This window comes from Hippopotamus amphibius, chromosome 17 (assembly GCF_030028045.1).
Source record: "Hippopotamus amphibius kiboko isolate mHipAmp2 chromosome 17, mHipAmp2.hap2, whole genome shotgun sequence".
Lineage (NCBI taxonomy): Eukaryota > Metazoa > Chordata > Mammalia > Artiodactyla > Hippopotamidae > Hippopotamus > Hippopotamus amphibius.
In genome coordinates this window covers 59,619,825-59,635,670 of record NC_080202.1, presented here as the reverse complement: position 1 = coordinate 59,635,670, position 15,846 = coordinate 59,619,825, and the positions used below count along the sequence as shown (strand labels likewise).

General features: G+C 48.4%; 1 protein-coding gene and 1 long non-coding RNA gene across 2 annotated transcripts; one reads left to right on the top strand and one right to left on the bottom strand.

The window, feature by feature from the left end:
• The first annotated feature begins 5,060 nt into the window (after positions 1 to 5,060).
• LOC130840470 (ADP-ribosylation factor-like protein 5A) lies at positions 5,061 to 6,030 on the top strand. Its single transcript, XM_057716038.1, has one exon. It carries the CDS (start codon positions 5,324 to 5,326, stop codon positions 5,861 to 5,863), a length of 540 nt encoding a protein of 179 aa, XP_057572021.1. The 5' UTR covers positions 5,061 to 5,323; the 3' UTR covers positions 5,864 to 6,030.
• Positions 6,031 to 12,757: 6,727 nt separating this feature from the next.
• On the bottom strand, positions 12,758 to 15,291 carry LOC130840471 (uncharacterized). Its single transcript, XR_009050014.1, has 3 exons — positions 15,162 to 15,291; positions 14,018 to 14,133; positions 12,758 to 12,953 (listed from the first exon to the last, which is right to left on the bottom strand). It is a non-coding gene; the product is annotated as an uncharacterized LOC130840471 (long non-coding RNA).
• Positions 15,292 to 15,846: the final 555 nt, after the last annotated feature.

Genomic DNA, 15,846 nt, shown 5'->3' with positions numbered 1-15,846 from the left:
GTTTTTCTCTTTCTGACTTACTTCACTCTGTATGACAGTCTCTAGGGCCATCCATGTCTCTACAAATTTCCCAATTTCCTTCCTTTTTATGGCTGAGTAGTATCCCATTCTATATATAAACCACATCTTTATCTGTTCATCTGTTGATGGGCATTTGGGTTGATTCCATGACCTGGCTATCGTAAGTAGTGCTGCAGTGAACACTGGGACACATATGTCTTTTTGAATGATGGTGTTCTCTGGGTATATGCCCAGCAATGGGATTGCTGGGTCATATGGTAGTTCCATTTTTAGTTTTTCAAGGAACCCAGCTTGCATTCTTGCTCCTGGAACCCATGCTCTCTCCCACGTCCACGTCTTTGCCCCCGCTTCCCCCTTGCCCTGTTCTCCCTGCTCCTTCACCTCGGCTTCAGTGATTCCTGTTCAGTCCACAAGGTCCTGCAGAGTCAGCTTGGGCATCCCCCAAGCTGGGAGGCCTTCTCTTCTCTTCTCTTGCCCCTCCTCCTCTTCTCTCTCTCTCTCTCTCCCCTCTCTCTTCAATACAGCAGCCACAGCTGCAAGCGGCCACTCATTGCCTTGGAATCGTGGCTGGTACAACTGAGCAAGGGAATTTTTGGTTTCAATTTTAATGATCAGCTAGTTGTATTATTTAATAGTAAGTAGTTTTAATTAGTTGAAAATGGAAATTAATTAACATTTCATCCATTGAAACTGAAATGGCCACGTGTGGCGCCCTCTCTCGCACACACACACCACGTATCCTACAGCTGGACTGGATGCCATCTTGCAACCCTGTCCCCGTGAACATCTGCTCCTCTGCGCTTACCCAGGATCCTGTCTTTTAATGATCTTTTGATAAATCTATCGTCCCCATTGGAAAGCGAACCCTTCAGGACACGGCCTGTGTTTGACGTTGCTTCTTTTTGCTTGACGATGGTGTCCCCAACACCCGGGGTGGTGTCAGACACACAGTCACCTCTCCATAAATATTTGTCAGCCACAGAACAGCAATTATTCATCACGGTTTACGCCCTACATCAGGGGTCAGCAAATGTAGCCCAGCGGCCAAATCCAACGCACCACCTACTTTAATATGGCCCTGAAGCTAAGAAGTGTTGTTTGTTTTCTAATGTTTAGTTAGATTTTGAATGGTTACCAACAGAATATCCTTGATTTTACTCTTGGCCTGCAAAACCAGAAAGAGTCACTTTCTGGCCCTTTAAGAAAAAGTTTGCCAACCTCTGGTCTAGATCCCAAGAAGACAGGCTGATGGGGCTTGGCACAACCTTCAGTCAGAGAAAAGGAGCAGGGCTGCTTGTGAAGCGGGGCTGAGGAGGGGGCCCAAGTCTCACATCTTGGGCATTTGCGACATAGCTGAACACGGGATGCTGGGTAAACCGGCAGGAGCTGGTCCCCAAGATGGAGAACAGCCAGCCCAGGCCTGTGCCTCCTCTAACCACCTGCCTCTCCCCACTGCAAACACGTCCTGAGTGGAGCTTGGAGGCTCACACGATGTGGACTTCTGAGAAAGCTCTGCCTTGCCCACCTTCAAGCCACAGCAAATGGAAGAGGGGCTTTTCTGGCTTCTGTGCTGTGGTTTGGCTGCAGTAAGTAGCAGTTTCCACTTAAGGTCACGCCCCTAAATGTGTTTTTCACAGCAACGGAAAGGTCCTCCAAAGCAACAGGTGTAGGGCTTGGAAGCAATCATCCAGTAGGCAGGAAGCAATCCGTTCTTCCCTTTCCTGCTAAGACGTGAACTGGGGTTTTTAAGAACCAAGGTAAAGATTGTTCCAGGCCCTGATCAAGGTGAGCCACAGGAGTCCCCAAAGTTACCCCACCTCTGTCTCACGTCCCTTCTTACCCCCCATCCACCCTCCATGTCTTCCGGACCCCCAGCTCCAAAACAATTTGCCAAACGTCAGGGCATCTGGGAGTGCCTGGAAGGCTCCCTCGTTTCCCTGTTCCTTTCACTCTTCCCAACGGGGAGGAGAGCCTGAGTGCACCCAACGTGCTACATATTTCCCTGCTGGAGAATCTATTTTCCGTTTGCTGCTGCTTGGCAGCAAAGAGACAGGAAGCTATTTAGATATATTATCTTCCTTTTCAGAAAGTTTAGAGGAACTTTTCTATTGCAGTTCACACAAACATCTCGCCTAATGGTCATTTAGTCATGCCTCTTCATTAGGTCACCAGTGAAGAATGCTCAGCCTGATTAACCGTCATTTGATTTTCTCCACACTTGCTGTCCCGGATCCAAGAGAGGAAAAGAGTTTCCCCGGCCTGGTGGTGACCAGCCTGAAGGCCACGAAGGTCCTGATTCTTACTTCCCAGGGTCCTTTATGGTTTTATAGAGTAATTTATGTGTCAGTGAGGAAGAAGGTGACCTCTATGAACAGTTTCTGGCCAGAGAATGCTGTCTTTTAAGGGGGGGATCAAAGAGAATTCTGGGCAGGAAGTAGTGAGAATGCTGTTACCAAAAATGTGATGTGGATTCATGGATTAAATCAGGCCGTGGAGATGAGTCGAGCTGGAAAATGAGACCAGTGTGGACCGTAATGGCTAACTGTGATTGAGCTGGTGTTGTGCCCTAGACAATCTTGGAAGTGCTTTACACGCATTAACTCATTCAAAGCTCAAGCAACTCAAGGAGGCAGGCATTCTGAAGAAACTGGCCCAGAAAGTCAAATACTTTGCGAAAGCTCACAGAAATGGTGAGTGTCGGAGCCAGGTTGTGGATCTGGCCTGAGTTGTCCAATAGGATTTTCTGCAACGACAGATGTGTCCTGTATCTGTGCTTTGCAATAGCCACTGGCTGCCTGTGGCTCTTCGAGCGCTTGAACCCCTGCGTATGGCTGAGGAATTGAACCTTCACTTTTTTGAACTATAATCTATTTAAATTTAAATAGTCATGTGTGGCCTGTAGTGACCATACTGCATTGCCAGATTTAGGCAGTCTACCTCCAGCATTCACAGACTTACGCCTTAGAGCATCCTGCCTTTTAAACCAAAGAAGAGAACTCGGAACTGTTTATTAGGACAATAATTAAAGTTTAGAGACCGAGTTTAATCTGTATCTTCAAAGACAGGAACATATGAGACATTATGCTACATGGAAATGCAAGAGAGAAAATTTTGCTTAAATTAAAAAGTAGGTATTCAGGTCAGATGTTTGGGAAAATACCTATAAAGGAAAGAGGGTGAAATACCAGCATGGTTTGTCAAGAGAGGAAGTGGTTTCCTTTTGTTTAATCAATAAATTATATTGAGCTCATACGATGTGACCTTATTAAGCCCCTGCTCTCTAGAGCCCTGCGGTCTAGGAGGAAAACTAAGTCTGAGCCCCCAAACAAATCAAGGCTGCGTGATCCAGGGTAGATGGTGCTACTCAAGTCTGTTCATCTTGTCAGAATCCAGGTTAGATGTGTATCAGTAACCACAGGAGTGATCAAGGCAGTCTTCCTGGAGGAGGTGGCATTTTAGATGGCACTTGAAGGAAATGGCTTATATTAGGACAGTGGGAAGTTGGGAAGAATGAATACAGTGGCAGACTTGGCAGGAAAAATGAACTGCTCTCGGTGACTCCTGGAGACTGACATACAGGGATTAATCAAAAATGACTGAATTTTCTAGCTTGGATAAAAATAGTGGTTCTGGGGGCAGTCACAGGAACTTCAAGGGGTGGTAGGAAACAGTTTGGGGAAATTATGACTTTGGTTTTGGGCATGTGGATTCTGAGGTGACAGCTTGTGTAAATCTTGGGTTAACACTCCCTTTTCAAGAGTCATTAAATGTCCAGTTTAGAAGGGAAGAGGGTGAATCAGAACACCGTCCAAGATCACCTCCGTCTAATACTTGGAGAGTCTGCTTTCCCCCTAAGCCTGAGAAATTAGGCCACAGCAGAAAGGAAGAGAAGCCACAGGACCCCAGAGGTATCTACATCACCCCCCCACACACACACGAATGGTGACAAACACAGCCACTGTTTTCTCTGCTACACTGAGTTGACAGACATCCGGTGACTTCATCTTGGAAGTTATATTCATTTGCCCTTTAGAACGTCCTGCCCAGTGACCGATTTTTTTAAATAGCTTTTTTTCCCCTGATTATATTTGTAAGACCTACTCACGGCAAAACATTTGGAAACTTCAAAAACAAAAATCAGGGAATGGAATCACACATAAACACACACAGAGAGAACCACATATACATATGCATGTAGCTGTGTGCTGTGTACAGTTATAGTTTTTACCCATTTCTAGATGGCATTTTAAAATCCATTTTTTAATTTAAAAAAAAATTTTATTGGAGTATAGTGATTTACAATGTTGTGTTCGTTTCAGGTGTACAACAAAGTGAATCGGTTATACGTGTATGTGTGTGTTCTTTTTCAGATTCTTTTCCCAAATAGGTTATTACGGAATATTTAAAATACGTATTTAGCTTAAAAAAATCTGTACAAATAAACAAGAAGACAGCATTAGCCAACTTTTATTGAGTTGTCAGTATGTTCCAGACTTACAGGGAAAAATGTCCATCAATCTCTGCACACAAACACGTCTAGAAGAATGTGTTCCTGAAATGAATCTCTAGACTTTCCCCTTATTGCCCAGCAAGTACATCTTTAACGCCTCTTTTCATCACTTGCTTATTTTCCTTGGAACCATAAGGCTATAGATTCAGACTACTTGTAATGGACTGAGAGGCAGCCTGTGAGAGGCGAGAAGAGCCAGCCATTGGGGGTTAGGAGTGAAACGTAGGGACCAAAAGAAGCAGGTGCCCCACCAATATTCCAAACTTCAAGTCTGGAATTCCTGACTCCAAAGGATGCCCCAGACAAGAAAACAAACACTGAACCAACCTAAGGGAAGACCGCAAATAGATGTGTGTTAACAGCCCATGGAAAGAGAAGAAATACTCTTTAGGTAAAACTGGAGTGGAAAAGGCAGAGGATGAGACAGCTTGGGACGGAGGGGAATCTGTATGTTGTCCTTAAACTGTCCCAGGGAGTCAGGGGTTGAAATATTCCCTAGTAAATATTATCAAGATAGACCCAAGACGGTGGCCCGCGAGGCTCGTCGCAGACAACGCGGCGGCGATGTCCGCGAGCCAAGCGGGAGCCGCGGCGGCAGCGGCGGGGCCTCGTGCACGGCAGGGCGGCCTGGGCTTCGGCCTCCCTCCGGTTCCTAGGAAGCGGGCCGACGGCCAGCGCGGGAGCATCAACGGCAGAGACGGAGGCTCGGGCGCGTCTCTCTCCTCCCCTTGAGCCTGAGCCGGGGGAGGCCAGGCGGCCCGAGTGGCTGGAGGCGGGGTCCGCTGCCCGAGAATGGGAATTCTCTTCACCAGGATATGGAGACTGTTCAATCCCCAGGAGCACAAAGTCATCATTGTCGGGCTGCATAATGCAGGAAAAACTACCATCCTTTACCAATTTTCTATGAATGAAGTCGTACATACGTCCCCAACAATAGGAAGTAATGTAGAAGAGATAGTGATTAATAATACACGTTTTCTAATGTGGGATATTGGTGGCCAAGAATCTCTTCGTTCTTCGTGGAACACTTACTATACTAACACAGAGTTTGTAATAGTTGTTGTGGACAGTACAGACAGAGAAAGGATTTCTGTAACTAGAGAAGAACTCTATAAAATGTTAGCCCATGAGGACCTAAGGAAAGCTGGATTACTGATTTTTGCTAATAAACAAGATGTTAAAGAATGCATGACTGTCGCAGAAATCTCCCAGTTTTTGCAACTAACTTCTATTAAAGATCACCAATGGCATATCCAGGCATGCTGTGCCCTTACTGGCGAGGGATTATGCCAAGGACTTGAATGGATGATGTCACGACTTAAGATTAGATGATCTCTACTGACCTCTCTCATAGACTTTGTATAAAGGAAGTGCTGGACTTTACGTGAAAGCTGCAGAAATGAATGGTTTAGATATATTTATAATAAACTGATTTAAACATTTAAACTTTTTCTATAAGAAGAAAAATTAAGACCACTTATTTGAAAACAAAGATTGTCTCACCCTTCAATCTGCTTTCTCATAGTTCCTTCCAAAGCAAGGTCTTAAAGCTGTGATTGACATTTTTCTCATAAAGAATCCTCTCAGGACGGTGTGTAGCCTGTGGTAAGTACAAGGGGAGAGGAGGACATTTTTAACTTTAAGAGCTTTATTATCAGCGTAACCCTCCCTAGTTGAATGTTGTTCTCTTCCTGTTCCATTATGTCAAAATACAAATCACAGATACTTAGTTTCCAATAAAAAAAAAAAAAAAAAGATAGATCCAAAATCTATGGATAATTGAAACACACACACAGACACACACACACAAGCACACAACCTCAACCAGAGATTCTTCCCTCCTGACTTGGGTTCCTGGCAATTCAAACTGAGGGACTGGGAGGCACCCACAAACACCAAGGCTGTGGGTGTATCCTTATCTGGTTCGTTTTCTTCAAGAAACTGCTGGGTCCAAGCAGAGCTTGTGGGAGGAGACGGTTGCCTCAGCGCGCACACCTCTGGGAGGGGGGATGGCAAGGGTGGGATGGCCTTTCCTCCAAAGAGAACACAGCAGTCCCACACCCGCCTGTGACTCTCTCTCCCAAATCTTCCTAATGAGCTGTCTGGGGGAGGGGGTGGTGATTTTCAACCGTATTTCGGCCGCTGCTTGCTTTTCAGGGCTGTCTCCGTTTTTTGATTTCATAAACGCCGTTTGCAATGACCTTTTCCTCGCTACCATCTTTGACAGCTCCTCATGCGTGAAACATATTTTTGTTCGTTATTTGGTTGTTCACAACCTCCCCTTGCGACCGTCCGGCCGGGGTCTCCGTCCCTGCACCCTTCACCCCCACGTCAGACATATAATGAATTACCATTCCTTCAGAGGAGGTTGAAAACTTGTGGTCTCCAAGGCAACGGGGTATCCTGGGGTGGGGTGCTGGGCGGGGGGGGGGGGGGGCTTGCCAGGCCAGGAAAGGACTGGAAGGAAAAGGGGGTGGGGAGGCAGAAGCAGAGATGATATCATTCCCGAAGGCAGAAATCGGCCAATCGGCTCACGGGGAGGTGATGTCATCCCCCACCCTCGCCCCCTTTTAGCCTAGGTAGCCCCACTGAGAATTCTAGACAAGTATTGAACTGAAGTTGCATTGCTGCGAGAGCAAGGGGGGTGGGGATGGCAGTGGGGGAGAGAGAGCTCTAGTCACCCTCTGGATGGCCCTAGCAGACACCAGTCTTCACTAGAGGCAGCCCCATAAAAATGTCATCGGCTTGGGCTCCCCCTGCATTACAACACAATGATTTCTTTGGGGAGAAGAAAGAAAAAAAACAACCAAAGATTTATTTTGCAGCCACACCCCCGCCTCCCTTGGAAGCGAAAAACCAACCAAAAACAAGTTTGTGAATGAAGTGTCTGCAGCCCGGCTCCCACCAACCCAGCCTGAGAACTTTCTGAACAGAAGGACAAGAGGCAGCGCGCACGGGGGACCCGGCGGGGAGCAGCGCAGAGCCCTCTGCAGACACAGGGATGGGACAACGGTCTGGGTGCTGCAGGGTGGGAGCCTGGCCTGGGGCAAAGCTGCCCAGCCAGGTGGTACTGGCCGCTAAAGGCGCTGGTGGGGAGGAGAGGTGTCTGCCCCAGACAATGACAGCATCCGGGGCTCAGGGCCAGGTTCCTAGGAGAAGCGACGTGCTGTAGCTGTAGGGAGGGGGCGGCTCATTAGAGAGCCCACCAGCGTGTCAGCCTCATCCAGGGTGGGGGTAGAGGTGTGGGGCGCGGGCATGCCCCGCTTCCTCCTGCCAGATTTTTCCCTGGGGACTGGGAAGCAGCTCTGTTTCACAAAAGTGTCCCCAGGAGTCCAGGCTACCGGGACGGTGTGCCCAAGGGCTCAGCTCAGGTCAGGGCCGCTCTCTCCTTACCCTTGAACGATGCAAAATGTGCAGGTTCCCCAACATGGTCTTTCTGGACTTGTCTCAGGTGGACCCACCTATATCAGCTTTGAGGGAGCAGAGGCAAAGACCTCATGGTCCCTCCCCACTGTACAGACATGGACATCAAAGTCCAGAGAAGGGACGGGACCAGCCCAACGGCCAACAGAGTCACCAGTAGATCCAACCCACTGTCTGCTATTCTTAGTCACAAGCCTGTGATACACGCGTAGTATTTGCAGAGAGAAAGCCTGCAATTTCAGCATCACCAGGTCACCATTTTCTTTATTTTTTTATCAAAGTATAGCTGATTTGCAATGTTGTGTTAGTCTCTGGTGTACAGCAAAGTGATCAGATATGTGTATATATATTCTTTTTCAGATTCTTTTCCATTATAGGTTATGACAAGATATTGAATATAGTTCCCTGTGCTATACAGTAGGACCTTGTTGTTTATCTATTTTATGTATAGTAGTGTGTATCTGCTAATCCCAAACTCCTCGTTTATTCCTACCACCCCCTCTTTCCCCTTTGGTAACGGTAAGTTTGTTTTCTATACCTTGTCTGTTTCTGTTTTGTTTGTAAGTTCATTTGTATCATTTTTTTTAGATTCCATATATACGTGGTATCACATGGTACTTGTCTTTCTCTGTCTGACTTCCTTCACTTAGTGTGATAATCTTTAAGTCCATCCATGTTGCTGCAAATGGCATTATTTCATTCTTTCTTATGGCTGAGTAATATTCCATAGTGTGTGTGTCTGTGTGTGTGTGTGTGTGTGTGTGTGTGTATGTATATATATATATATATATATATACACATCACATCTTCTTTATCCATTCATCTGTCGGTGGACATTTAGGTTGCTTCTACGTCTTGGCTGTTGTAAATAGTGCTGCTGTGAACACTGGGGTGCGTGTATCTTTTTGAATTAGAGTTTTCTCCAGATATATGCCCGGAACTGGGGTTGCAAGGTCATATGGTAGCCCTATTTTTAGTTTTTAAGGAACCTCCACACTGCTCTCCACAGTGGCTGCACCAATTTACACTCCCACCAGCGGGGTAGGAGGGGTCCCTTTTCTCCACACCTTCTCCGGGGTCTGTTATTTTGCTTCACCATCTTCTGCACAAGTAATTACGTGGTTGGTACGAGTTCACGATGATCTCCATCCCCGTTTCTATGAGCTAAGCAAGAATCTCTCTGCAAACACCTGCCGTGCAGAGCATCCAACCTGCGCCCAGCTTCCCTTGCCCACCCGTCCTGACACACGCAGAACCCTAAGGCACAGCCATGCTCCCAAGGGACCCACGTCCAGGAGGGGGACAAAACAGGGGTCACGAAAATGTGCAAGTCATCCCCAGAAGCGTTATGAATCAGGCCTGGGGGTGCTCCAGCGAAGGGGTGACACCCACCCCTTCTAGCAAATGCGTATTGATTTCCTACTCTGTGGCTGGTGTTGAGACTAGAAATATGGCTAAGTCTGAGTTCCGCCCTCATGGCACTTATATCAAGAAAAAGAGGCTGAAGCAGGAAACACACAAGATCTCCCCATGAAAACTCCAGACGGCAGGGGCGTGGCTGTTATAGATGGTGTTTAACCCCTAGTACCAAGCATGGGGCCTGGGATACTGCTTAGCAGATACTCAATGACCAAGTAGAAGCAGCACCTCGAAAGATGTCTCTAACTCTGCAGACATTAGCAAGGAAGTGACACCTGAACAGGGCTTTGGGACATGAGTAACAATTTTGCCCGGTGGAAGGAGGGGGGCGATTCTAGGTAGAGGGGACGACATTTGTAAAGACATAGTGTATAAGAATAGAACAGGACAGGGACTTTCCTGGTTGGCACAGTGGTTAAGAATCTGCCTGCCATTGCAAGGGACACGGGTTCGAGCCCTGGCCCGGGAAGATCCCACATGCCACGGAGCAACAAAGCCCGTGCGCCACAACTGCTGAGCCTGCACTCTAGAGCCCGCGAGCCACAAACACCGAGCCTGTGTGCCTGCACGCCTAGAGCCCATGCTCCGCAACAGGAGAAGCCATGGCAACGAGGAGCCCGTGCACCACAAGGAAGAGTAACCCCTGCTCTCTGCAACTAGAGAAAGCCCGTGCGCAGCAACAAAGACCCAACGCGGCCAAGAAATTAATTAATCAATTAATCAATTAAAAAAAGAATAGAACAGCATAGGTTATGCTAAGATAACAAATAACCCCAAGGTCTCCGTGGCTGCAGAGAATGAAGGTCAACCTTTTGTTTTTACTACATGTCTATCACAAGTCAGCTGGTGGCTCTCCTCCATGCCATGGCCCGTCCTCTGCCCAGGCTTGTGGAGTAGCCACTGCTGGAATACACTGATCACCACGGAGGTTGAAGAAGAAGGCTTAGCTCTGAAGTGACAAGTCTCTTCTGCTCATAGCTCATTGGCCAGAACTGGTCACATGATCCCGCCCAGCACTACACACCAGGAAGTACAGTCTTGCCAGGTGCCTGGTGGGCAAAAAGCTGGAAATATCTGATGAGCAGTGTTAAAGACTATCCTACATGGACACGTGTGTGGCATAGTTGGGGAATATGAGCTGGAGCAGTCCAGGAAGGCTTCATGGAGGAGGTGGGCTTATACTTGGCTCTGAAGACTAAGGCAAGAGCCAGGTAGACAGAAAGAAAAAGGAAAGACAGCAAAAATGCCTTAAGCCAAAGTCAGACACTGGGAATGAAGCTGGTAGCCGGCAGCTGGGTAGGGGTGGGGGTAGATGGACGAAAGCTGCAGGATTTGGTCACGCCGATCGTTTCACAAGGTCAAACAAAATTGATCGGGCGTGCCAAAACGGCAGGTGGGTCTCCAGCAACCCAGGCCTCCTCTGCCACGCCTGTCTCGCTGTACAGACACCACCAAACCCCACTTCATAGCACCCGGCATCCAGAGCTGTGGGGGCAGAGCAGCAGCGAATTCAAATCTCTGTTTATGGGTCTCTGGCTTCTGACAGACCTGGTTCTCGACAGCCCACCCACCCACTGAGCCCACAGGCGAGGCCACGCAGAGAAGACTCTGGCCCTGTGTGAGTCACCAGCTCGACCTAGGACGCGGCTGCTTGGGCAGGGCAAGGCCAGAACACAGCTCCCACTGGACTAGGGCAGATTTCAAAAGGGTTTTTTTTTTTATGGTTTTTTGTTTGGTTTGGTTTGGTTTTTTTGGGGGGTTCACCAAGTTCAATCATCTGTTTTTATACACATATCCCCATATTCCCTCCCTCCTTCAACTCCCCCCCCACGCTCCCCCGAGTCCCCCCCACCCTCCCCGTCCCAGTCCTCTAAGGCATCTTCCATCCTCGAGTTGGACTCCCTTTGTTATACAACAACTTCCCACTGACTATCTATTTTACAGTTGGTAGTATATATATGTCTGTGCTACTCTCTCGCTTCGTCTCAGTTTCCCCTTCACCCCCCGCCCCCTCCCATACCTTGAGTTCTCCAGTCCATTCTCTGTATCTGCATCTGTACTCCTGTGTTATGTATGAATTTGATTCATCGGCTAAAATAGTGTCTCTGGACTTTACTTACTGAATTTCAGTATGCTGAAGGCTTTTGTGCTATTGTGATCAAAGCAAAAAGAAAATGCTGTATAAAGATACCCAGCGTCTGCAATGGTTACTGCTTAGCTCATACACCTCTTAACACAGAGCATCTTATGCTAATTAGCCCCGCAGAACGGAGTACAGAGGAGCTTGTTCAAGTATTGGATTTGAGAATATGGCTTATGTTTGACAGAACAAATGATGTATTTAAACAATGTATTATGAAAGGCTAAATTATACACTATGTAGAAAATGTAGACATATAAAATCAAAACACTAAGAATTTTTGTACTTTTTAATTAATTTTTATCAGAGCGTAGTTGATTTACAATGCTCTGTTAGTTTCAGGTGTACAGCAAAGTGAATCAGTTATACATATACATGTATCCACTCTTTTTAGCTTCTTTTCCCATATAGGTCATTACACAGTATTGAGTAGAGTTCCCTGTGCTGTACAGTCGGTCCTTACTGGTTACCTGTTTAATGTATAGTAGTGTGTATGTGTCAATGCCAATCTCCCAATTTATCCCTCCCCCGCTTCCTTCTCGGTAAAACCATACGTTTGTTTTCTACATCTGTGACTCCATTTCCGTTTTGTAAATAGGTTCATTTGTCCCATTTCTTAATTTAGATTCCACACAGAAGTGATATCATATGATATTTTTCTCTCTCTGTCTGACTTGCTTCTCTCAGTATGACAGTCTCTAGGTCCATCCATGTTGCTGCAAACGGCATTACTGTATTTTGTTCTTTTTTATGGCTGAGTAATATTTTTATATGGTTTTATATGAAGGGAGTTCGAATGCCATTCAATGTTTTCCACTTAAAAAAAGAAAACGTCGGACCCGGGTCCACAGCACCCACAGCGGGACTGACCCACAGGCCTGGGAAGAATCTCCTTCCTCCCGCATTCTCACAAGGCCACCCTCCTGTTTTTACGTCACGTGGTTGCAGTCGCAGGCTCCCAATCAGGAAGCTTTGGGAGAGTGTCCGGGAGGAGGAGGCGAGGGGGAGGACACGGGCTGGTCCCAAAGGAGCAGCGGGGCCACCGAGGGGGACCCTTCCTAACAGTTCAGTTTGGCCGCATTCACGGGGCAGGCGGCCGGCACTCGGGCTCCATCTGTGGCCTGTTCCCATGCAGCCTTGGCCTTCTCCCTGCGGGCAAATCAGGGCATTTCCGGAAATGATTACAATCAGAGGCACTAGCCTGAGAGCGGCCCGGGGCCCTGCCAGGGCCCCAAACACACTGCTCTTCCATTTTATGAATGCGCAAACCTGCACGCTTTCTCTAAACATCAGCGTCAGTCACCGGTGGGCATTCCCATCTTGACGCCAGGAAAAGCATCCCAGGCTGCAAAGGTGGCTTCTTCCCTGAGGGGGAGCCCCAGGGGCTGCTGCCTCCACGTCTCTGGGCCCTGGAACAGCCTGCCGGGCTGTGCCCTGGTTCTGTAAAAAGAAGACTCTTGCTCAGACGATGACTCGGTCCCAAAGAGGCAGCAGCTCACCTTTGCAGGGGACCCCTGGGAAGAGGTCCAGGCGAGGCCCAGCCACACCTGCTGGGGTTCAGGGCATCCTTCTAAGCTGTGCTCCTGGGAGCTCCAGGTCTCTTGGATCCACGGCCGTGCCTTGCCTAGCACGGCACACGCAGGGGAGCGCCTGCCCCAGTTGGCCTTTGGAAAGGGGTGTGTGCCGCTGGCCTTTTGTGTAAAAGCTCCATGTCCACTTAACTAACAAGTAATCATTAATGTTACCCCTGGCCCACGTATCCAACTGTTAAACCGACACTAATGAAATGGATCTCGGGCGCCATGACCAGTATTAAAAGCAAGTCTGAACTGTTAAGTTAAATGGCCCAGGCTGATTTATACATCGTGCCTTGCATTAAACCAGAATGGAGGGTATTTCATATCAAAATGCACGGACATTTCTTCCACTCTGACTCTGTTCTTTCTTGCTACCTCTCAGCCCCAGCTGGATCCGACCAGGCCACACTGAATGGTCCCAGCCTCAGTTGTTGGGATCATAGTTTTGCCTTCTTGTTGACAAGGGATTCCCAACAGAGGGGAAATTTCATGGAAAATCTAGTGTTGAAAATAATGCAGTACATGCGACTTTGGAATCAGCTGTGATGAGCAGGATATGGAATCAGAAGGGATAAATTATGAGTTTGGGATTAACATACACACGCTGCTATGTATAAAATAGATCATCAACAGGGACCTACTGTATAGCACAGGGAACTCTACTCTATACTCTGTAATAACCTATATGGGAAGAGAATCTGAAAAAGATTGGATATATGTATTTGAATAACTGAATCACTTTGCTGTTCCCCTGAAACTATCACAATACTGTAAATCAACTATACTCCAATATGAAATAAAAATTAAATTAAAACAGTTTGAGTCTTCGTTATGATTAAAAATAGATGTGTGGGGTGGGGCCCCATTTGGGGAGGGGTCTCCCTGAGAGGAGGATCTAACTGAGCGGGTGTTGCCTCTCCATCTTACCTCTTTGGGGCTGGCCTCAGGAGACAGGAGAAAGGCAGAATCCAGAACTGGGTTAGGGAAACACCGCCAAGGACGCCCTCACTTCTTCCCAAGATCGGCTGGGATCGGAGGTCTCCCTTCATGTAGAGGCAAGTGACACATTCACCCCGCAGAACACGACACTCAGGCCAGCCAGCCTGCCTCTCTCCCGGCCCCACCCCTGGCTTCAGGGACACAGCCCATTTTGCACACCCAAGACAGCCACTCAGCCTCCACCAGCTCCCCGTGAATCACAGGCCCGATGTGGGTGGGCAGCAGCCAGGAGAATCGCAGCTACAGGCAGCCATGGTTCTCAGGCAGCCCTTGGCAGGGCACACGCGGGCCAGACCCAGAGACCAGGTGGCCGTGGGACCCCGGGGCTCCTCCATGACAGGGGGCATGGGCGTTTGGGGTTAGGCAGCTGTTGAGACATTTCCCTCCAAAGACCTTAGAAGCTGGTGCTTCCATAGCCAGCACTGAGGATGAGGGAGTGTTCTGGGTGAGTAGATAGCATCTTCTCCCTGTAAGCACCTGCAGAAGACCAGGGGGACCAATGCGGAGGGACAGGTAAGGAGCCACCCCGCCAAGGAATGAGTCAAGGCAGCCCAGGGTAAAAGATGGAGCTCACCTCCCCCCCAGTCTTGGCAGACACACCTGCCCCTACCCCGCCGTGTAGTCGGCTTGGAGCAGACTCATTTAGAATGAAGGCTCCAGACTCTCATTGCTTAATTTAAAAAAAAAGAAAAGAATCACAACTTGGTTTTGATTCCTAGATTTATCAAGTATTATCTGTGTGACCTTGGGCAGGTTACCTACCCTCTCTGAGCTTCACTTACTACATCAGTGCAATGGGCACAAGAACAACTAAATCACACACGTAAAAGGATAAAGTGAGATGCTGCTGCATATATAATGCCCTCTACGCCACGCCTGGCACATGGTAAATGCTCGATAAACATTTTCACCTTCCTTATTCTTCCCATCAGGCCATCTAAATGTCACCTCTGGGGTGACGTGCTGTTTCCTAGGCTCCCACCCTTTCCTCACTCAGTGGCTCCGTGTCCTCGCTTTATTCTGCCCACACCAGCTCTCTCCGCAAACAGGGGACCCAGGTGGCAGGACCTACCGGCTGCCGGGTGGCATGGGGCGAGCTGAAAATCTCCCCACAGAGCCAGCTTTCAGCAGGCCCATTTCCACCTGGACTGCCAAGTCCGGAGGCCACGCCCGCAGGGTGTCACGTTCAAGTTCAGTGCTCCCCCTTCCTCCCGGCCTTGCCTGCTCCTTCCGAAGCTTTCAGACAACCCTGCTGCCTCCGTCAGGCCCTAACTCGTCTGGCTGGCTCGCCTGGGTCCCGAGGCTTATCCAAACATCTTCATCGCTTTTCATGAATTCAATCCCTCCTTATCAGCCGCACCATCAGGAGGAAGGGCAGGAGGGGCTTGCGACTGAAGTAGGGGAAAGAGAAGCTCTAATTAGCCTCCTTGCTCTGCGGGGTCACCCACAGTTCAATCACCCTGCCTTCACGTGGCCCCGATCACGTAGTGGGAGCCAAGGAACGCACACATCATTTGCATCCGTCCTCTGCCCCCTGCGTCCGGGGCTGGGGTCCTGGCCCTGTGTCTCCTCTGGGCAGGAAGGCCTGCACGTTGTAAAAGGAAATCAGCTGGCTTGATCCTCTCCGAACGCCTGCTCTATGAAAACAGCTTTGTCACCATTTCCCAACTCATGGGAGCTTCTCTGATCCGCCTGGTCCCTGTATAAACAGCTATCACAGAACCCCAACTTCAAAACACCTATTATTGGAATGCAAA